The 23,501-nt window shown below is 35.5% G+C and overlaps 1 protein-coding gene across 2 annotated transcripts in view; it reads left to right on the forward strand.

Annotated features, from left to right (window-relative positions):
• The window catches only part of LOC127844985 (transient receptor potential cation channel subfamily V member 5-like), a 142,088-nt gene that overhangs the window by 101,154 nt on the left and 17,433 nt on the right, over positions 1-23,501 (forward strand). Inside the window, exons 12-15 of one of the 2 annotated variants that reach the window (XM_052375585.1) lie at positions 1,759-1,910; positions 11,021-11,130; positions 11,483-11,580; positions 20,999-21,022. In XM_052375585.1, coding sequence (XP_052231545.1) covers positions 1,759-1,910; positions 11,021-11,130; positions 11,483-11,580; positions 20,999-21,022 — 384 coding nt within the window. The remainder of the gene's footprint in view (positions 1-1,758; positions 1,911-11,020; positions 11,131-11,482; positions 11,581-20,998; positions 21,023-23,501) is intronic. The other variant, XM_052375586.1, reaches the window with a different exon arrangement.

Below are 23,501 nucleotides of genomic sequence, written 5' to 3' on the forward strand. Positions count from 1 at the left end.
GTAAGTAGTCGAGTAAACCCCAAAACATGCCTATGAATTTTATAAATTTATATAAAACATAGTGTATTTTAAACTAAAAACAGTCCTCTATCTATTGGCAAATCAAGCCTCAAGGTCATTTGGCATGAACATGTTATGATACTGATGCACATTTACAGACAACTATTGTTACTCTTTTTCCTCATTCCTCATAAGTGGGTACTTTTAAACATTCTTGCCATATAATGGAATATAACAATGCACTTTAAGTTGTGCAAGTCTTTATGTGGTTTAGCAATAGGTTAACAAAGTTATGTATATTTATATGACGAGCGCTTTGGGAATATGGATCAACGTAAAGTATCGTCCCAGATACGCCTCTCTGCATGGTCTAATCAGGGCTGCCACTTTCGGCCTTGACTGAATTTTTATAAAGAAGGGACCTTCTGTTTAACATAAAACTGCATAAAGGCGGAAAGTATTGTTCCTGATTAGCCTTTTCAGACTGCATGAGCTAATCTTGGGGAACGTTTTACGCACATTTATTTAGCCAGATTTTTCAAGAACAAAGCTCGTTATTATAGCAAGATTATGGAGTATTCAAATGTTGAGGCGTTGTAAAATTATGCAGAGTTGGCTATATGGGGTATTACAACTGGAAATAGGGGTTTGATGCTTGTGTGTAGAGTTTCATTCCAGATTAGCCTGTGAAGTCCACACAGGCTAATCAGGGATGACACTTTTTGCCTATACTTGATTTTTGCTAAGAAGAGACTTTTTTTTAAACGAAAGATATCATAAAAGTGGAAAGTGTCGTGCCTGATAAGGCTGGGCAGACTGCACAGGCCAATCTGGGACGACACTTTACGCACATGCATTAAACCCTCTTTTCTCAGAGCGAGGCTGATATCTTTTATCCTTCCTCTACCCTCTCATTCACAGGGCCACATCTTTTATCCTTCCTCTACCCTTTCATTCATAGGGCCACATCTTTTACCTTCCTCTACCCTCTCATTCACAGGGCCACATCTTTTATCCTTCCTCTACCCTCTCATTCATAGGGCCACATCTTTTATCCTTCCTCTACCCTCTCATTCACAGGGCCACATCTTTTATCCTTCCTCTACCCTCTCATTCCCAGGGCCACATCTTTTATCCTTCCTCTACCCTCTCATTCACAGGGCCACATCGTTTATCCTTCCTCTACCCTCTCATTCACAGGGCCACATCTTTTATCCTTCCTCTACCCTCTCATTCACAGGGCCACATCTTTTATCCTTCCTCTACCCTCTCATTCACAGGGCCACATCTTTTATCCTTCCTCTACCCTCTCATTCACAGGGCCACATCTTTTATCCTTCCTCTACCCTCTCATTCACAGGGCCACATCTTTTATCCTTCCTCTACCCTCTCATTCACAGGGCCACATCTTTTATCATTCCTTTTCCCTCTCATTCACAGGGCCACATCTTTTATCCTTCCTCTACCCTCTCATTCACAGGGCCACGCCTCCGCCCAGACGGTGTTCATGATCTCATGCCTTTTATCCTTCCCCTACCCTCTCATTCACAGGACCACGCCCCCCACCCAGACGGTGTTCATGATCTCATGCCTTTTATCCTTCCTCTACCCTCATTCACAGGGCCACGCCCCCGCCCAGACTGTGTTCATGATCTCATGCCTTTTATCCTTCCTCTACCCTCTCATTCACAGGACCACGCCCCCGCCCAGACGGTGTTCATGATCTCATTTATCCTTCCTCTACCCTCTCATTCACAGGGCCACGCCCCTGCCCAGACGGTGTTCATGATCTCATGCCTGTTGATATTGCTGTGTATCCCGTTCCGGTTCTCCGGTCACAACCAGGTTGAAGACGTTCTTCTCATCATGGCTGTCCCAGGCTCCTGGTTCTTTCTGCTCTTCTTCGCAAGGTATTTTTGGTTTAATCAAAGTCTCCTCTTTAAAAAGATCAATTTATGGTGGAAAGTGTTGTTCCACATAAGCCTGTGCAGACTTCACAGGCTAATCTGGGAGGACACTTTACAATGTAGTGCAGATATGTTATATGCTTTGTTAATGCCCAGTGATCCTCACATCCTTGCATGCCCTTGATCAAACGTGACAAAATGTTGCTGGGGTATTTGTCATGTTTGAATAAGTGAAAGCAATAGCCAAACTTCAGATATCAGGGGTTTTTCTGCATACTTTGGGAAAAGGAGTCTGACCAAATTGGGAATTTTTTATCGACAAAATTGCCCATTTTGGGATTTTTTTTTCGTGAAACGGCTCATTTTGGGAAAATTAAAATGAATTAATCATGCTTAAATAAGTCTGTGGTTTAACAATTTTCTTTATATAAACACATGCAAAACAAACACTGCCCAAACACAAGTTACAGCAACATTTTTGGCCGAGCTAAAATAGAGCCATGGGTATTTCATTTCATACTTTAATGTATTAAATGACGATTGAACTACAACTTTCTTACAAGGCTCTGAGCATTCATTTGCCGATTTTGTGATTGACGGCCCTGGATTCTGATTCTGAGCATTTCGAAAACATCGATGATATCGTTACACATCCTTTAGCGTCTATTTTTTGTGTTTTTTTAATGTAATATTTACTATTGTGCGAAGCCATGATTGAAAATAAGCGTCTACAGATATGGTATAGAATGTGTATTGTGCGGCTCTATATACTCTTGTATAATGCGGAACAGTTTGAACGTCATCGCTGAGAGTAAATGCATCCGGCAAATACACCAAAAAATCTGTGTCACTAAAGGCTTTATTACGTCGCGAATGAAGGGAAGTCACTTTTTCGATATAAATTATGTTTACTTTCTACGATTTTGGAAGATTTTATTTTTTGGAATTGGAAAAAATTCAATCAAATTCTATTGGGAACGGGTCCGTTTGCTTTGGGAATGCCTCCGTTACCCGGAGGCGCAGACAGTGCTGAAAAACCCCTGGATATGCAAAACTTGTTTAAATACGTTTGTAAGTGGTAAAAGGTTAATGTAACTGAATTATGTGTGTGTTTATCTATGGACACTAACAAGCTTGTTGCTTTATATTGCTTTATAGCAGTGAGGGAAAAATTATTTCAACTAGACTGTAATTGATGGCATTTAAGAATTCTATTTCAAGACTGTTTGGTTGTTGGAATTTAGTTTTAATCGTTTCTTATTTGAAATAGTCATTTTATGGAAACAGTTCATAAACCTTTGTAGACATTCTAAGCAAAATGTTTACTGCATTTTGATGTAGATTTTTATTAACCAGGTTTTCCGAAGGAAAAAACTGGTTATTAGATTGGCGAATGCGGGCGGGCTGGCGGGCGGGCGGAACAAGCTTGTCCGGGCCATAACTATGTCGTTCATTGTCAGATTTTAAAATCATTTGGCACATTCGTTCACCATCATTGGACGGTGTGTCGCGCGAAATAATTACGTCGATATCTCCAAGGTCAAGGTCACACTTTGAGTTCAAAGGTCAAAAATGGCCATAAATTAGCTTGTCCTGGCCATAACTATGTCATTCATTGTGAGATTTTAAAATCATTTGGCACATTTGTTCACCATCATGGGATGGTGTGTCGCATTAAAGAATCACGTCAATATCTCCAATGTCAAGGTCGCCACGACTAAAAATAGATTTTTTTTTTAAACAAACTTACAAAGGGGGTTAATTTTGTTTGTTCATTTCAAAAGTTCAGTTTGAGTTTTCTCCCTTTATCAGATTTTTTTTTCACAATGAAAACCTGGTTTTGTGACAATTTTGTCCCTTGTTTTTTCATTATTTTTTTGTTGAACTAATTTCCTTTTAATGTCATATTGATTTATATGATTTTAACAAGAATGTTAAATAAAAAATTTCCTCAATAATATGTATGAATTGTACTTTGGAAAAAAACAGTGTATAACGCATGTTTGTACAGTGAATACTGGATATTCATGTTTGTGCACATTCTAATCTGGAACAAGACTTTATACACAGGCATGAAGATCTATTTTCCTTGCACATTAAGAAGAAGAATTATAAAACAGTGACTTAAATGTTAGAGTTTCCTCCCATTATTCATTTTGTACAAATGTATGTGCTGATTGTGTAGAAAAGATTTTGATAATATTGATAATTATCCATTTCAATATTTGATATTGTTTAACTTTTTTCTGCAATAAATATTTGCAGATTGTGCAGAATGGATGTACAAAAATATTGAAAATTATCCATACTGAAATCTGATATTGTGAAATAACGTTTTACTTAAGTTAAATATGTACTGTTTGTTAGTTAAGTTATTAAATTCTTGATAATTATCCATATTGTAATCAAATATTTTCAAAGAACTGTTTAAAGTTTGTTGGCTGCATTGGAAGTTTTGATGTTCATTGTTGTTGTTGTTGTTTTTTAACACAACTTTTAAGTTGATAGCTAAGACTTATAGTGATGAACATATTTTGTATATGATTCAAATACAGAAAAATTTTAATTTGAGAAATGAGCAAAGGTTTCTTCTTAGTGATTGGTATGAGTATAGGAAAAGTCTGGAATAAAAAAAAGTGCTTTGTTATTGGGATTTTGGGTAAATGCGGTAAGATATGAAATGCTATTCAATCCAACAGTTGGTGCATTCTCAATCATATGAGTCTCGTTCTGAGAAAACGGGCATAATGCATGTGCGTAAAGTGTCGTCCCAGATTAGCCTGTGCAGTCCGCACAGGGTAATCAGGGCCGACACTTTCCGCTTTTTGGTATTTTTCGTTTAAAGGAAGTCTCTTCTACATGAAAATCCAGTTAAGGCGGAAAGTGTCGTCTCTGATTAGCCTGTGCGGACTGCACAGGCTAATCTGGGACGACACTTTACACACATGAATTAAGCTCAGAATTTTATTTTCTCAGAACAAGACACATATAAAGAATACATTTTGGTACTCTAGCAGGAGACATTCCTCTTTGTTTTACAGGTTCAATCAAAGCGTTGGGCCAATGATAGTGATGATGAACTTAATGATCAGAGCTGACATGTTTCGAACAGCCATTATCTATGTGATATTTTTAATTGGGTTTTCCTTAGGTATTTACATGCACTGCATTTGCAAACAGCAGCTTGATGTAGATACTTTCTGTCATTTTGATAGAATTGGGTTAATTGTGCTTAGGTTGCATTCCACTAAAACGGAAAATTATCTATCTTTTTATTTCTTAACAAAAAAATATGTCCAGAGTATTTCTATTTCAGTATACTTTTACAAATTCTCAGTAATATTTATCATGTTTTCAAAAAATTAACATACTTGATACTTTAACAAAAAGAGGTTGTTGACTTAATGCGTTAAAAGGTCACATTATAGAAAATGTATGTAAATCTTATAAGAGAGAGAATTTAATTTGTATTGTGTACAAAGACCCTTTAAATGACCTGCGTCATGCAAGAATAGGTATAAACTATTAAGCCATATGGGGCCAGCACAGCTTATACAAGCCTGCACACTAGCTTAATCTGGTAAGGAGCTACACTGTCTTGTTTGACGTCACACGTTTTGGGGTCTCATAAGCTGACAGTGTAGCTCCTGACCAGACTGCACAGTCTCAGCTTAACCCATTTATGCCTAGTGGACTCTCCCATCCTTCTAAATTGGATCAATTTATTTTCAAAATTAGGGATGTCTAGTATATTTATTTCTATATTTAGAACAACTCTTACAGAAATTCCTTTAAGCAAATAGCGTAGACCCAGATGAGACGCGGCGTCTCATCTGGGTTTACGCTGTTTGCAATGTTCTTTTTTCAGGACGCTAGGCATGAATGGGTTAAGCTTCACTGGCCAATTATGGTATAAGACCCGTTTTTGTATGATGCGGGTCAGATGTGTTGTTTTTGATAAGTACTTACAACATGCTTCTATCAAAACCATGATGTTCACAAGAATTTGATGAGAACACACCTACCTGCAATTGTGCAATACCCTACCAGTTTAACCAGTTTAACCACGTGCAACATGTAAAGCAATTAATATGTTTAATGTTAGATTTTTCAGCATTCAGTTTTAAAACTGGATAAAAGATGTAGCCTGCACACAATTATTTTTTAGGTTGAGCTAGACACATTGACCTGACCATTTAGGTCTATTTAAGTGTAATTAAATTGAGTCACGTTCTGAGAAAACTGGGCTTAATGCATGTGCGCAAAGTGCCGTCCCAGATTAGCCTGTGCAGTCTGCACAGGCTAATCAGGGACAACACTTTCCGCCAAAACTTTATTTTCGGTAAGGAGGATCTTCCTTGAAACTAAAAATACCATAAAAGCGGAAAGTGTCGTTCCTGATTAGCATGTGTGGACTGCACAGGCTAATCTGGGATGACACTTTACAAACATGCATTAAGCCCAGTTTTCTCAGAACAATGCTCAATTACTTTTGAAATTATGGCCTTTAATTAAGTTCTGGTTGGCATTCTGTTCTAAAAGTGTTTAGAAAATAAAAGGTGCAATAGTAGTCTTTTTACTGGCTGCTATTTAGATTAATTACAAGATGAACAATTATAATTTATTTTTATGCCCCCGGATTGAAAGATCGGGGGCATATTGTTTTTGGCCTGTCTGTCTGTCATTCATTGTGTGTGTCCCAAAACTTTAACCTTCAAGTTGGTTAAAGTTTGGCAATAATTTTTTCAATATTGAAGATAACAACTTGATATTTGGCATGCATGTGTATCTCATGAGTAGTGAAAGGTCAAGGTCATCCTTCAAAGTCAAAGGTCAAATATATAGCTTCAAAGCGGCGCAACAGGGGGCATTGTGTGTCTGACAAACAAATCTCTTGTGATTAAACAAATTCTATCTTCAAGGTCAGTTTCAGTTTTATATGCCCATGGTATACTTTTAAAAGAATGTCTTGTTCAGCAATTTCTGTATGGGAACTCATTTTAAGGGTCATAGCAGGCCTCTTATATAAAATAAGGAGGAATTTTGTTTTTGTGCACAATATATGATGCACTGAGTATTGTTTGTATGAAGCACTTTTAAATAATGAATTTTTATAGTGTCAGACCTAAATCATAGAGCATTGGTGATTATTCTATTGAATATATTTTGACAATTATAACAAAACAAATAATAATAAATCATTGTAACTGTAATACGTATAGCAATAACTTATATTTCTATGAAAAAACGCATCATCAGTTTTGAGACTCTCATTTAAATAATGTTTTGTTGTTTTTATGCCTCCAGGGTGGGAGACATTCAAAATTGTTATTGTTAAATTATTATTGGATGGATCTTGCTGAAACTTTCAGAGTTGAAGGACCCTGATGTGCAGATGATCTATAAATGAAATACAAATTTCGGCTGCAACAAATTTTTGCAGAATTATGCCCCTTTGTCTTTTATTAACGTTTTAAAGCTTGTGTTTTTAATATATCCATATATCTACATGGATCTTGCCAAAGTTTTTGAATGACAGTTGAATGACATTACTGTGTGGAAGATGAAATAAAAGACCTTTTGCTGGTATATTTGTGGCAGAATTAAGGCCTTTTGTCTGTTTTTCCTGGCTATGGAATATCTTGGTCCCAGAAATTGTGTATTTAACTCCCATAACTGCTTGGTAGATTTTGCTTAACCCATTTATGCCTAATGTTCTCTCCCATCCTTCTAAAGTGGATCAATTTATTTCCAAAATTAGGGATGTCTAGTATATGTATTTCTATTTTTAGAATATTTCTTACAGAAATTCCTTTAAGCAAACAGCGCAGACCCTGATGAGACGCCGCATCATGCGTCGTCTCATCTGGGTCTACTATGTTTGCCAAGGCCTTTTTTCTAGAAGCTAGGCATAAATGGGTTAAATTATAACATCTTAATGACCTTAAAACTGTAGATTATGGTTAAGAAAATACTTTTGACTGCAACCAGTTTTGACTGAATTATGAACCTTTTTGTTTTTGTAAACTATAGAATGAATAGTTGATTTGTCTGTGTCCAAACATCATGATTTGCAGGGGCATCAGTGTGACTTATTTCTAGTTATGGTAAAGCTTGAATTAGTTACATGAAACCATATATTTGACTTCAGCATAGCATTGATCCTACATTTTCTTTATTATCCCCCGCCATAGGCGGAGGGATATTGTTTTGGCGTTGTCCGTCCGTCCGTCTTTCCGTCCGTCCGGAGCCATTTCTTGGAAGTGCTTTGGCGGATTTCATTGAAACTTGGTATGAGTATGTATATGGATAAGAGGATGATGCATGCCAAATGGAATTGTACACCATCAGTTAATAACAGAGTTATGGCCTTTTGTATCTTGAAAAAATGCTTTTTTTGTGTGTACGAAGCCATATCTTGAAAGTGCTTTGGCGGATTTCATTGAAACTTGGTATGAGTATATATACACTACGTCTAGTGAGATTTCTGCCATCAATATCACATCACCGTGATTCAGCCCAGAGTTGACAAGTTCTATCTTATCACAATACACCGTTGAACACGGTGATTTCGCCAAGGCCAATTGCGGTGTCAGTCTCTGCGTTATCGGGAAATTGATCTCACGGTGGACCACCATGATCGCGGCGGACCACCGCGGCCTCGGTGGTTCGCGGTGAAATACAGGTAAATGTGAATGAACATGTATATTTCAATATTGCAGACCGTATAATTTTTGCAAAGTTCTAGAATGTTTTGTTACATTTGTATGTACATGTGTATACATTGTAACTTGATTGTTAACAATCGTCATTATTTTCTATTGTTTACCCTAGTTCCAGAATCATTTGACATGTTGTACATCGAGCGTGATGTACTTTATGTTTTGTTTCTACAGTTTCTGCGTGAAGATATACTTGTTGTTTATTTAAAGAATTGTTTGTTTTTGTTAAAATTTCTGAAATGCTTTGTCGTTTGTGACAAATGCTTTCTCGTTTTTGCACGTATAGCTTGCGGTATCTGGACAAACGGCACCCGGACAATCGGCACCTAGTGTTTTTTTGCATACGCGGACAGTCGGCACCCTGTAAATCTGTCGACCGGGTTGTTGAACTAATTCGTCTAATTTGCTAATTGCTTTGGTGAAAGAGATGATTCATAAATCCCGTCAACAAACTGTGTTATCAAACCAAGTCGAAGTCCAAAATTTTCTTGCATAAACATAATACAATGTTACAGCACAATACATAATAGTGACATAATATACGTGTGGATTGATTAACGTTATCTTCTAATCGGTTTAATAACACCTCTAAACAATTTACAAATATCAAAGACAATTGAGCTGAACAGAATTAACAGGTCATCTTGTTACCAGTTGTTTATAAAAAAAATATACACGATATTTTACCGAGCAGAACTGTCTTTTTTATTAAGATCGGATTTAGTGTTCGTGTGTCGATGAATAGATATCGTTGCAGGAAATTAAAATAATCCGTTGTCAAACGAAAGTACGGTTGACATTAAATGCATTATTTTTCTCTTTACACGATATTGTGTTAGTATGTTGATGCTGCATTAATATTTCTTAAAATTGACAAGAAAAAATGAAGATTATTTTATCCGACAACATAAACAAAAGTTTGCCTCTACAAGTTTTCCGGAGAGTGCAAAACGCGTGCAAATCAGGCCATCAAGCAGGCAAAATCGGTATCGAGATTACTGTGTACACACTTGACCCTGTGTATTGTCATACAGCGTCAATTAACTTGTGCGACATCGTGGCCTAGAGCGTTTTTCTCAATCAGTGTCCGACAGAAGTGATACATTTCGGAAAATTTCTTTTATCTCCCGTGCTTTACCAATTATCGGTAACTGTTCGCTCTTCATTATTTTTTGCAAATTATCATTTAATCGTCATTATTGAAAATCGCCGCAAATATTGTTGGCTGGTTTTGTTTTTCACGCTGTTTGTTTTCTGCAATTAGATTACGTTGAACATTGCTTGATGAAATAATTATGTAATCGCTATCAACTTATTATCCCCGTAATTACTTCTATGTGTCGTCACAATTTACAAATACGTTTCGTTTCACCGATTTTTAAATGTTCCGAATTTGAAAATTTTGTTAACGAAACGTTTAACCGTTGTCAGTTGTTTTAATCAATTACAAGCGTGAATCGATTTAAAATTAAAACCGGTGCATCTGATGTATTACAACAAGCCCGGCCGATCAACCTCACCATTATCCAAACAAAATATATGTACATGTATACAATATATAATTTGAAAACACCACAATACACGGAGATGGTACTTGTTATCGCAACGATTCTGTCCATATATATAGCTATGACCGGGGACTTTAAATAGGGTGCCAATTGTCCGGGTGCCGTTTGTCCGGATACCGCAAGCTATACGTGTACAAACGAGAAAGCATTTCCAAACTTTTAACAAAAACAAACAATTCTTTAAATAAACAACAAGTAAATCTTCACGCAGAAACGGTAGAAACAAAACATAAAGTACATCACGCTCGATGTACGACATGTCAAAGGGTAAACAATAGAAAATAATGACGATTGTTAACAATCAAGTTACAATGTATAAACTTTGCAAAAATTATACCGACTTCAATATCGAAATATACATGTTCATTCACATTTACCTGTATTTCACCGCACACAGAGGCCGCGGTGATCCACCGCGATCATGGTGGTCCACCGTGAGATCAATTTCCCGATAATGCCCGCAGTGTTCAGCCACTGACAACGCGATCTATCATGATGGAAACACCTTCAGATCATGGTGATTTTCCACGTTGGATGGCAGAAATTGCGCTAGACGTAGTGTATGGATAAGATGATGACGCACGCCAAATGGCATTGTATGCCATCGGGTAATAACAGAGTTATGGCCCTTTGTATCTTGAAAAAAATGCTTTTTTGAGTCAAAAATAATATTTTTGTGTCCAGAATCATACAGTCTGTATTGGCGGGGGATATCAATTCAACAAATTTGCTTGTTTTATCTAAAAGTAAAGTTGACCATTGTGTTGATTGTGCTATATATAACAGTGTTTAACAGACTGTGTGTTTTGTGTGTATTTAACAGGAGTGTGAAACTAACAGGCCCATTTGTCACCATGATATTTCGCATGTGCAAGGGAGATCTGCTAAGATTCGGCATCATCTATCTCATATTCCTCATTGGATTTACTCAAGGTAACCTCATGTTGAACATCTGGCGCCCGTCTCATTTAACATTGTATGACAAATTTAGTTACAATCCAATTTTTAAGAAAAATGATTGCTAAAATCTTTGTATTAATATGTTAACTGTAAGTCCCAATGACATCTGAATATCGTAATTTAATGACCATTGAATTGTTTAAAAATGGCATGTTTACAACTTTCCCTCTTTTTATCAGATTTCACCACAATTAAAAATTATATACTTATCAAATATTAATTTTATATTTAATCTTTAAGCTTCCTGTATTGTCAGTCAGTACCTTACAATAAAGACATCCCGTGTTATAAACGCTATATAATCCTCTTTTTTGGTATTTTCCAGGTTTTTATTGCTTGTTTCGGGACATAAATCAAGAAAGTTTCAAAGATCTACCGTCCACCATTATGACTCTCTTCCAAATGACCTTGGGCGAGTTCAAGGTAAGACTTGATAAATATTGGTGATGAAATAAACACACAAACTCTATACGTGGAAATACAGGTTAACAGTAATGTAGAAGACAAATATACCGACAAAAGGAATATCTGTGAATCATATTCCTGTTAAAAAATTGTTTTAATGGTTCATTATTTCAAACACACATTATATTTAATAAAATAATATGATTGAGCAATTCGGTTTGTATGCTAAACAATGGTTCACATGCATATTGAATACGTGTTCACATGAGTACCACACAAAAGGTCACACTCGTGTCAAACAAGTGTTCACATGCATGACAAGTTTTAGCATTCACATGCTAAACAAGTGTTAACAGGTCAAACAAGATTCACATGCTAAACAAGTGTTAACAGGTCAAACAAGCATTCACATGCTAATCAAGTGTTAACAGGTCAAACATGCATTCACATGCTTAACAAGTGTTAACAGGTCAAATAAACATTCACATGCTAAACAAGTGTAAACAGGTCAAACAAGCATTCACATGCTAAACAAGTGGTTACAGGTCAAACAATTTTTCACATGCTAAACACGTGTTAACAGGTCAAACAAGCATTCACATGCTAAACAAGTGTTAACAGGTCAAACAAGCATTCACATGCTAAACAAGTGTTAACAGGTCAAACAAGCATTCACATGCTAAACAAGTGTTAACAGGTCAATCAAGCATTCACATGCTAAACAAGTGTTGATGTGTAAAACAAGCATTCACATGCTTAACAAGTGTTAACAGGTCAATCAAGCATTCACATGCTAAACAAGTGTTGATGTGTAAAACAAGCATTCACATGCTAAACAAGTGTTAACAGGTCAAACAAGTATGCACATGCTAAACAAGTGTTAACAGGTCAAACAAGCATTCACATGCTAAACAAGTGTTGATGTGTAAAACAAGCATCCACGTGCTAAACAAGTGTTCACATGCTTAGCAAGTTTTCACATGCTAAACAAGTGTTCACATGCTAAACAAGCATTAACATGCCAAACAAGTATTCACATGCTAATCAAGTGTTAACAGGTCAAACCAGCATTCATATGCTAAACAAGTTTTCACATGCTAAACAAGTGTTTATATTTCAAACAAGCATTCACATGCTAAACAAGTGTTAACAGGTCAAACAAGCATTCACATGCTAAACAAGTGTTAACAGGTCAAACAAGCATTCACATGCTAAACAAGTGTTTATGTTTCAAACAAGCATTCACATGCTAAACAAGTGTTCACATACCAAACAAGTTTTCACATGCTAAACAAGCATTCACATGCCAAACAAGTGTTCACATACCAAACAAGTTTTCACATGCTAAACAAGTGTTAACAGGTCAAACAAGCATTCATATGCTTAACAAGTTTTCACATGCTAAACAAGTGTTAACAGGTCAAACAAGCATTCAAATGCTAAACAAGTGTTCACATACCAAACAAGTTTTCAAATACCAAAAAGGAATACCTGCTTGTAATGGATGAAGATTCAGAGCATTTCTCTTTTATTTGTAATAACTCAAGAAAATGTTAAATATTTTAACACAATAAATAAACACATTAAAACAATATAAATATTCTTGTTGTTTTTTTGCAGCAGTTTTAAATCATGACCACATTCCCATCTGTGTTAAAATAATTTAGTTTGCTCAGAATGTTGTTGTTACAGAGCTTATTTATAGTCCATACCATAATTATTTATTGTAATACCATACGTGATATTAGTTGTTTATCACCTGGGCACAAGTAGCTCATCATGAGCTTACAAATACCACTATGTCCATTGTCTGTCAGTGCTTGTCTGAGGTGCGCCCTTACTACATATTTTTCTTCAAACAACTTCTCCTAACTCTTTTACAGATTTAAACAAAACTTCACAGGAATGATCCATGGGCGATTTCAAAGTTTTTGTCCCCTACCAGTTTCGCCGGAGGGGACTTATGGTTTGCGCTCTGTGTGTCTGTCAGTCTGTCACACTTTTCTGGATCTAGCGATCCAGAAAGTTCTTCATATTTTTTCGTGAAAACTTTAAATACGGACAGATGGCAATATGGAGATAATGCATGTTATTTCATTTTGTTCCTACATCAAAAATTATGGTTGCTATGGCAACAAATAATATATTTTAAAAAGTCTGACAATTGTGAGCCGGTAGGGGACATATATTGCTTGGCAATAGTCTTGTTTTTAATTGATCCAGTCTGTTGCATAATTATGTAGGTCACCAGAGCTAAAAATAGATTTTTAAAATAAAAACTCCAGAATAGTTTCTGAGTGGAAATTAAATTTTGATCCTGTTTTTGAAATACCGTAGGTTTACACATTATTCTTGAATAATTGACTTATACCACTTATACCACTTTGTTTAAACCTTCCTATGAAACCTCAAACACACATCAAATTATGTGTTGTGTGATTTAAATAATAATAAAACTAGACTAGAGAAACATGAATTACTTTCTTCTGAAAATTAGAAATCATGAAATGATTGCCACAAATGTTCGTTATAAATAACAAAAAAGTTTCAAGTCCTAAAAATGGTAAACCATTTCCCCCCATAAGAAGCAAAGTGAAATGGCTTTTGCAACCAGCATAAAACTAGAACAGCCTGCAAGTAACTCACAGTCTGTTCAGGTTTTATGCTTTTTGCTGCTAATCAGTATCAAGGGGTTGGAAACGAAGCCTTTAAAACTTGAATTTAGTAAGAAGGTTTTTAATAAAATGTAACTTTCTAAGGGACTACAAACGCTTCACATAACCTATTTATGTGGGAAAGTGTTACATTTGACTCATAGAACCTCAGGGCTGTTCGGAAGGTCTTGACAGATGAAAACAAATAGTATGTGTTAGTTGTTTCCCTTATTAGCTCACCTGAGCTCTGAGTGCTCAAGGGGAGGTTTTAGGATACTGTGATGTCAGTTAACTGTCAATAAGTCCTTGAGTTTGTTAACTTTTTACCATTTCTTCTCCTTAACTGCTGGGCATATATTTCATGTATGCATACAGAGTAACCAGATATATATTAAATATATATATATGGCGTTGATTGTGGTCGGTGTTGATGAACGATCAAAAGTTATATCTATGAGATCAAGGAAGTGAATGCCTTTTATCTGCGCAGTTCTTAGCTTCATCAAAGACAAATCAATTACGGGGTGTTGCGCCAGATTTCATGGCTAATTTCACTTTATTAGATATTAATGATCAGATATCTATATTTACAAAATAGAAAAACAAACCAAGAATGACAATAAATTGAAGCATATTGGTCAGCAGGCAACACATGAATCATCCATACATATTTGAAATATTTAAACCTGTGTTATTCTACAGACCTGTTTTAGTGGTTTGTTGGAAATTGTTATTTGATTCGATTATTAATAGTATCCTGAATCATCGCGCTAATTCTTAATAAATTGGTCTATATGATGGAATATTTCTTATTAAATTAATCAGAACTGGTACTTGTCATGCTATTGTTGAAAACACTAAAAGAATCTATTATTAATGTACCATAATAATATTGCTGAATATCTTCATTTAATATCTTTCTGATCAAATTAAACTTCAAGTTCACCTTATAAACGCAATTGCGTTTATATAACGGTTTTTGTTACTGACTGCAAACTGACCTTGATACCTTGCCGGTAGGAATGCAATGCATTTAAGTGAGGTAACAATCCACTGCTGAAACAAAGGCTTGTTTAAAGCTTCATACATTTACATGTTTACCAGTCAATTTAAAAAACAAACATATTTATGTCAAAGCATATATCAGGGTATTGAACAACAATACTTATATGATCTTAGCTATACGAGTGCCCAGAATACAATATAGTAGTAATTATTAAATGTGAGAACACAGCCTTTAAGTACAAACAAACTGGCGCTGATAATCTCAATGTGCGGGAACAAAAACTGTCACGTGACCACAAATGCGAACGACCACGGCTATTTTGCCGACAAAACGTCAATCGAAGGTATGTTTTCTTATATTTTCTCCGTTTTAGCAGAACACATGTTACAATGACTTGGTGCACCGTACGCAGTGTGAATTCTACTTTTCATTGATGTATTGCTCATATTTTTAGGTAGTATACTTTCTGAGAACATTCAAAGACAAATATCGAACTCGATGATGCAGACGACCAAACATTTTTATTAATACCTGTGTTTGTTGTTATAGCGATTAAAACTGAAGGTTTTATTACCGTCAGTATGTGTGTATCAAGTGCAGTAAGCCATGTCCTACAAATGCTGACCTGCAGAAGCACATGTGGCGGGAAAATGGGCAGACAATTTGTAGAAGTGAAGTGCAAGACGTTATTTTTGTGGATGCAACACTATTTTATATGGACTAATTGGGGGCTTATAAAGTTTAAAAAAATATTTAAATTATTGCTTAAAAAGTAGATCTCTTGTTGATAGTCACTTAATAGCATATATATTTATATAATTAGACAAAGTTGTCCATGTGATATTTTAGCGACTGCGGCAACATTGTTGTAGCGTATAGTAATTAAGTGTGCATGGCAATACCTCCAAGCGCATTGAAGATACCGGACTTGTAAATATGCTTATTGTATACTGTGATGTGATGCAATTGGATTCCATAAGCGTGAGTTTTAATCAAATAGAGGATGTTTTGGTTAAACAATATTTTAGCTCTTATATTTTTTAACGATTCCATCCACATAGTATTGCCTTTTGTGGTATATACCTTACAATCATTGTTTTTTATATATGTTTGTATAGAGGGGGTAACCGTTGATATGTCCATTTATTCAGAGTAATGCTCCATGAAACTAGGCGACTAATTCGAATATTTACATCTAACACCTAATCATTGTGTGTGATCAATGTGCAGTCCGAACACAATTTTGGCATCAACATTGTTTTTCGCCTGCTTTAAAGGAGCCATTTCGGGGGGTGAGCTTTTGTGACCGGTCTTTGTCCGTCATATGTCCGTCCGTCAGTTCGTTAACATTTGCTCGTTAACACACTAGAGGCCACATTTCTTGTCCTATCTTCATGAAACTTGGTCAGAAGCTTTGTCCCAATGAATTATTGGCCGAGTTCGAAACTGGGTTGGGTCCGGTCAAAAACAAGGTCACTAGGTCAAAAAAAAGAAAAACCTTCTAAACACTGTAGAAGTCTCATTTCATGCCCAATCTTCATTAACTTTCTCAAAATGGTTGTCTTAATGATATCTTGGTTGAGTTCAAAAGTGGTTCTGATCCATTGAAAAACATGGCCGCCCGTGGGCGGGGCAGTTTTCCTTATTTGGCTGTAGAGAAACCTTGTAAACACTCTAGAAGTCACAATTTTTACCCAATCATCATGAAAGTTGGTCAAAACATTGGTTCAATTGATGTCTTGGACGAGTTCAAAAATGGTTGAGATCGGTGAAAAACATGGCCGCCAGTGGGCGGGGCATTTTTCTCTATATGTATATAGTGGCAGTTTTCCCTTTTTGGCTATAGAGAAACCTTGTAAATACTCTAGAAGTCACAATTTTTGCCCAATCATCATGAAAGTTGGTAAAAACATTGGTTTTATTGATATCTTGGACGAGTTTGAAAATGGTTGGGATCGGTGAAAAAACATGGCCGCCAGTGGGCGGGGCATTTTTCTCTATATGTATATAGTGAAAACATGTGAACACAGTAGAAGTCACATTTTTGGCCCAATTTTCATGAAATTTGCTCAGCAGAACATTTGTTTCCTTGATACGAGAGTTGAGTTAAAAAATGGTCCCGAAGAAGAGGGGGTATATTGTTTTGCTCATGTCGGTCCGTCCGTCCACCAGATGGTTTCCGGATGATAACTCAAGAGCGCTTATGCCAATGATCATGAAACTAAATAGGTACATTGATCATGACTCGCAGATGACCCCTATTGATTTTCAGGTCACTAGGTCAAAGGTCTAGGTCACGATGACCCGAAATAGTAAAATGGTTTCCGGATGATAACTCAAGAACGCTTATGCCTAGGATCATGAAACTTCATAGATACATTGATCATGACTCGCATATAAACCCTATCGATTTTCAGGTCACTAGGTCAAAGGTCAAGGTCACGATGACCCGAAATAGTAAAATGGTTTCCGGATGATAACTCAAGAATGCTTAGGCCTAGGATCATGAAACTTCATAGGTACATAAAAATTAACTCGTAGATGACCCCTATCGATTTTCAGGTCACTAGGTCAAAGGTCAAGGTCATGATGACCTGAAATAGTAAAATGGTTTCCAGATGATAACTCAAGAACGCTTAGGCCTAGGATCATGAAACTTCATAGGTACATTGATCATGATGACCCCTATTGATTTTCAGGTCACTAGGTCAAAGGTCAAGGTCACGGTGACCAGAAATAGTAAAATGGTTTCCAGATGATAACTCAAGAATGCTTATGCCTAGGATCATGAAACTTCATAGGTACTTTGATCATGACTCGAAGATGACCCCTATGAATCTTTAGGTCACTAGGTCAAAGGTCAAGGTCACAGTGACCTGAAATAGTAAAATGGTTTCTGGATGATAACTCAACGCTTATGCCTAGGTTCATGAAACTTCATAGGTATATTGATCATGACTCGCAGATGACCCCTATTGATTATCAGGTCACTAAGTCAAAGGTCAAGGTCACTGTGCCAAAAAACGTATTCATACAATGGCTGTCAAGGTCACGGTGACTCAACTTAGAAAAATGGTTTCCGGATGATAACTCGAGAATGCTTACGCCTAGGATCATGAAACTTCATAGGTACATTGATCATGACTCGCAGATGAAATAATGATGAAACTTGACCAGGATGTTTGTCTGGACAATATCTAGGTCAAGTGTGAATTTGGTAAAGGTTGAATGAACCGACTCTCCTCAGGTGAGCGAACTAGGGCCATCTTGGCCCTCTTGTTTCTAGTGCCATAGTATTTGTTATAAATTGGTGCTTTTGACAAATCATCTATAAAAACCTTGTTCTTTAGTTCAAGTTTTGTTTGTAAATGTTTTTTATGCGTTAACGATAACGATGTTGTAGATTCATTAAAATAGTTTATACAATTTGTTATGCTCAATTGAAGTAGAAATGAGTTGCATAATATAAACCTTTCTAGTCAAACGTTTATTATTTTTATGTTCTGTGATAATGTGTTCAGGAAAAGATAATTATACATTTTAGACTGACAGTTTTATGTTTGCAAATATCCGCACTTAAATCTTTGTCTTTGATTATTTTTATAATAAATTGTTGATCTGAAAATTGTTTGTGGTAAATAAAAATAATATACAGTTTTGTGACAGAAAGGATACAAATGTCAATTTCCACTCATTTCACCATTCAACACCATTGTTAATAACTGCATATTTCATAAGACTTCCATCTCATTTATGAAATTTAATATGCATATATTAACACTTATAACAAGTTAAACATTAAGTTGCGTATCCACAAACGCCACTAAAGCATGGGATAGGTTTACAATATGTAGAAAAAATGCACATTCAGTTGGTAAATGTTCGTATAAGTATTAACCTTTAAATGAATATGTCATTAGCTGGTATATAATCTATATTATTTACATTCGAATTCACCGTTTTGCTGTTCCAATATAGTACACAAAACACAAAGAAAGTTAGATAACGTCTGTTAAGCCCATTTAAGAAGTAACCAGCATTTTGGATTCATTTCTTCTAGCTTTTTCCCACCTAACACCAAGGACGCCTTTTTGTAGAGAATTTCTGTCTGTACCAACAGTTCCGCCTTTCTTCTTACTCCCTTTTCGATGACCAAAAAAATGATCCCTGTAAGATTACATACCATATTGAGCATGATTATTTTAAACATTAGTTAGCGCAAATATTAAAATAAAATATATTGAAACAAATTTATATGGTTTGTATTTAATTATGTGCTTTATTTAAGAACTTAAAAATATTTTTCAAAGTTGAAACATTGCTAGACTATTTCGAAGTTAAACAATCCACGTGGTTTCCATTTGATATTTATTTTGTCATAATGATCGGAATTTAGGATATATGTACTATTGGGATAAACGAAACGAAGTTTTTTATAGCCCACAATTAGTCTAGCTAACTTACTTGATCATAATATCAGTAACGACTGCTCTGGATCTAGATACGCATGCCGCATAGTTCTGGTCACACTGTGGTGGTAAATCCTTGGACTTCTCCAGCAGATGATATTATGCGATCGTCTCGTACGGTATATAAATGGTCTATAATGAAAAATGTATTGTTATATGCATGAATATTCTATAAACTAAAGTACACAAAGGTACTAAACAAAACGAGTGTTAAATAATTAAGTGTGGTCGTTCGCATAAATTTAAATTTCAAGTGTGGTCGTTCGCAAACGTTTTTCAAGTGTGGTCGTTCGCACATTTATTTTTCCCCTTATACTTATACTATAGACAATGTAAATAACTTTTTAAAAACTAGTTAGATCTCAAAGCTGTTCTTTTGGTCTGTTTCGTATAGTTAAACATTGACAACATGGTCTTTTAAAAGAGAAACACACACAAAAACAAGATGTGTGGTCGTCTGCATCGTCGAGTTCGATATTTGTCTTTGAATGTTCTCAAAATTTATTATACCTAAAAATATGAGCAATGCATCAATGAAAAGTAGAATTCGCACTGCGTACGGTGCATCAAGGCATTGTAACATGTGTTCCGCTAAAACGGAGAAAATATAAGAAAACATACCTTCGATTGACGTTTTGTCCGCAAAATAGCCGTGATCGTTCGCATTTGTGGTCACGTGACAGTTTTTGTTCCCGCACATTGAATCTTCTAAATATATTAAAGGGGCCCAAACTAAACTGTATTGATGTAGAGAATTTAGTTTAAAACTGTTTTTTATCTCTTAATCCCAATCTCTTTTAATAAGATATAAAACTTTTTCATGCTGAAAACCCATTTAACATCGTTGCTATACGCACTGTAGTATCCCTTTTAATTATCCTTTAATTCCCAAAAATAGAAAGTTGAATGAATAAGATACTAATGTAAATGTGAAAACTGTTTGAAGATTGCATGTTTTCTAATTAAAAAAGTTCAGGTCTACGGGCGGGAAATTTTACATTCAAATTGATTGGTTGCTTGCAAAGGTCAGCTAAGGTGAAAAGCTGGGTTTAACAGCTACGCAAAAAAAACACAATTTTAATAAAATATCGCAGAATATTCACATTAAAGTTAAGTTTCGAGATGTCTCAGACATGCAACCTCAGACCTTGTTGCCCTTGTGTTCTAATAGTAGCTCAGTATGTAATAATGACACAAATGTTACATCACAATTTGTTTCAGTCATTTGTGATTCAGGTTTATGGTGACATATTATCACATTTCTGTTTGTGTACGTCATCATTTGTTTTTGTCTTTGTGCATTGCAGCTAGGCAGGGCCAGTAGTAGTCAGGTACCAAGTCATGTGACTTCTTTTCTAGTGTTTCATTGGTAGATTCTCTTTGAAATGACCTTGAATAACCTTTCAAAGTTTAAAGTAGATTTAATTTTGTGTGCATTAAAAACTTGAGAATTTGTGTATTGTATTGAACAATGTGATAAAATAAGGCTTTATATATGTTTAATTTGCATGAACGTTTGCCAGCAATGTTCCCAGTGACATGTTTATTAGACTTAAAAAGGGGATGGGGGTAATATTTGGCTGTAATATTGCTAAAAAATGGATTTTATTAAGAATCAAAAAAAGTGGATCCAATTACTTACTAATAATGATGATTGAGTGTGTCTCTTTCATGACTCTGATAATCTACCATTTATGCCTAGCATCTAGAAAAAAGCCTTGGTAAACAGCGTAGACCCAGATGAGACACCGCATGATGCGGCATCTCATCAGTTTGCTTTTAAAGGAATTTCTGTAAGAAATATTCTTAATATAGAAATAAATATACTAGACATCCCTAATTTTGGAAATAAATTGATCCAATTTAGAAGGATGGGAAAATACATGAGGCATAAATGGGTTAATAAAAGAAGGATTTCTTTAGATTTAAATTGTGGTTCCAATTATTAATAAATAAAGAGGATTGATTGTAAATCTTTCATGACTCGGATAATCTACCAACAAGTAAGTGTTAATATAAGTAGGTATTTCACTGGTTACATTTTGGTCAACATGTAACTGCATGACACATGATGAATGAACGTTTTGTTTGTGTGTTTTTTAATATTTTAAAACACAAATATATCAATTGGACCTTAAGATATCTAAACAAGATGAAGTGCTGATTTTTAAAGACTCCAAAATGTTAAACATCAAAGGAAAATAAAGAAAATAAAACAAATAATTTTTATGACCCCGGTAGGGTGGCATATAGCAGTTGAACTGTCCGTCAGTCAGTACATGTATGTCAGTATGTGTGTTTGTCAGTCTGTCTGTCCCTCTGAAAAAAAACTTTAACATTGGCCATAACTTTTGCAGATAGAAACCAATGATATTTGGCATACATGTGTATCTCATGAAGCTGCACATTTTGAGTGGTGGAAGTTCAAGTCAAGGTCATCCTTTAAGGTCAAATGTCTAATATATATGGTGCTGTTCGTCCGTCCAAAAACTTTAACATTGGCCATAACTTTTTCACTATTGAAGATAGCAACTTGATTTTTGGCATGCATGTAAATCTCAGCGAGCTGAACATTTTGAGTGGTGAAAGGTGAAGGTGAAGGCCATCCTTCAAGGTCAAATGTCAAATATATGGCGTCTGTCCGTCCGGAAACTTTAACATTGGCCATAACTTTTTCAATATTGAAGATAGCAACTTGATATTTGGCATGCATGTGTATCTCATGAAGCTGCACATTTTGAGTGGTGGAAGTTCAAGGTCAAGGTCATCCTTCAAGGTCAAAGGTAAAAAAAAAAATCAAAATCAAAGCGGCGTTCACATGAAGCTGCACATTTGGAGTGGTGTAAGTTCAAGGTCAAGGTAATCCTTCAAGGTCAAAAAAAGTAATAAATTATTTCAAAGCGGCGCAATAGGGGGCATTGTGTTTCTGACAAACACATCTTTTGTTTGCTCCTGTTTTTGTCTGTTAATTTGTCATGATGTTTGCAAGATAACGTACAATATTTAAGTAATTATTACTGGTGTATTTGATTGATTTATTTTGTTAAATGATTTTTATTTATTCTTAAATGATATTTAATTCCCATTCAGGACGAGGTATATAACTGTATTAGTTAGCATAAATTAAAGTATTCCCATATTACCACGGTGTTTAAATAAAAATTATCCAATAGTTACCAAGGATTTTAAATTTGTCTATATGTGATATGTGTTTTATCAAAACTGAATGCATATTTGCCGTGCGCTATGAAAATGGGGGTTAAATGAATGTGTGTAAAGTTTCATCCCAGATTAGCCTGTGCAGTCCACACAGGCTAATCAGGGATGAAACTTTCCGCTTTAACTTGATTTTAGCAAAGAACAGACTTTCTTGAAACAAAAATTATAATAAAAACGGAAAGTGTCGTCCCTGATTAGCCTATGTGGACTGCACAGGCTAATTTGGGGAGACACTACACACATGCATTAAACCCCTTTTTCACAGAGCACGGCATGTTGTGTATCTGTGCCTTTTATGTTCTGTTTGTTCTATGTTTGGAGTGCATTCTTGTTTCAATGTTGTGTGGGTGTCCCAGCACACTTGTGCATTGTTAGCATATGATATCTGTACATAGAAAATCTGTAGAGAATTTGAAATGTTTGTTGATTTGTTTAAACCTTGGTGTCTATGTTTAAAAAATTAAAACACAAACAAAATTTGTGTTAGGTAATAGTTCTCTACATAGATTTTCCTGTTTATGTAATGTGAATCACTGAGCGATATGGTTGATCCTGTCTTCATCTGTGGCATTAGAACATTATGAACTTGTT

The sequence above is a fragment of the Dreissena polymorpha genome, chromosome 9 (assembly GCF_020536995.1).
Source record: "Dreissena polymorpha isolate Duluth1 chromosome 9, UMN_Dpol_1.0, whole genome shotgun sequence".
NCBI classification, from domain to species: Eukaryota; Metazoa; Mollusca; class Bivalvia; order Myida; family Dreissenidae; genus Dreissena; species Dreissena polymorpha.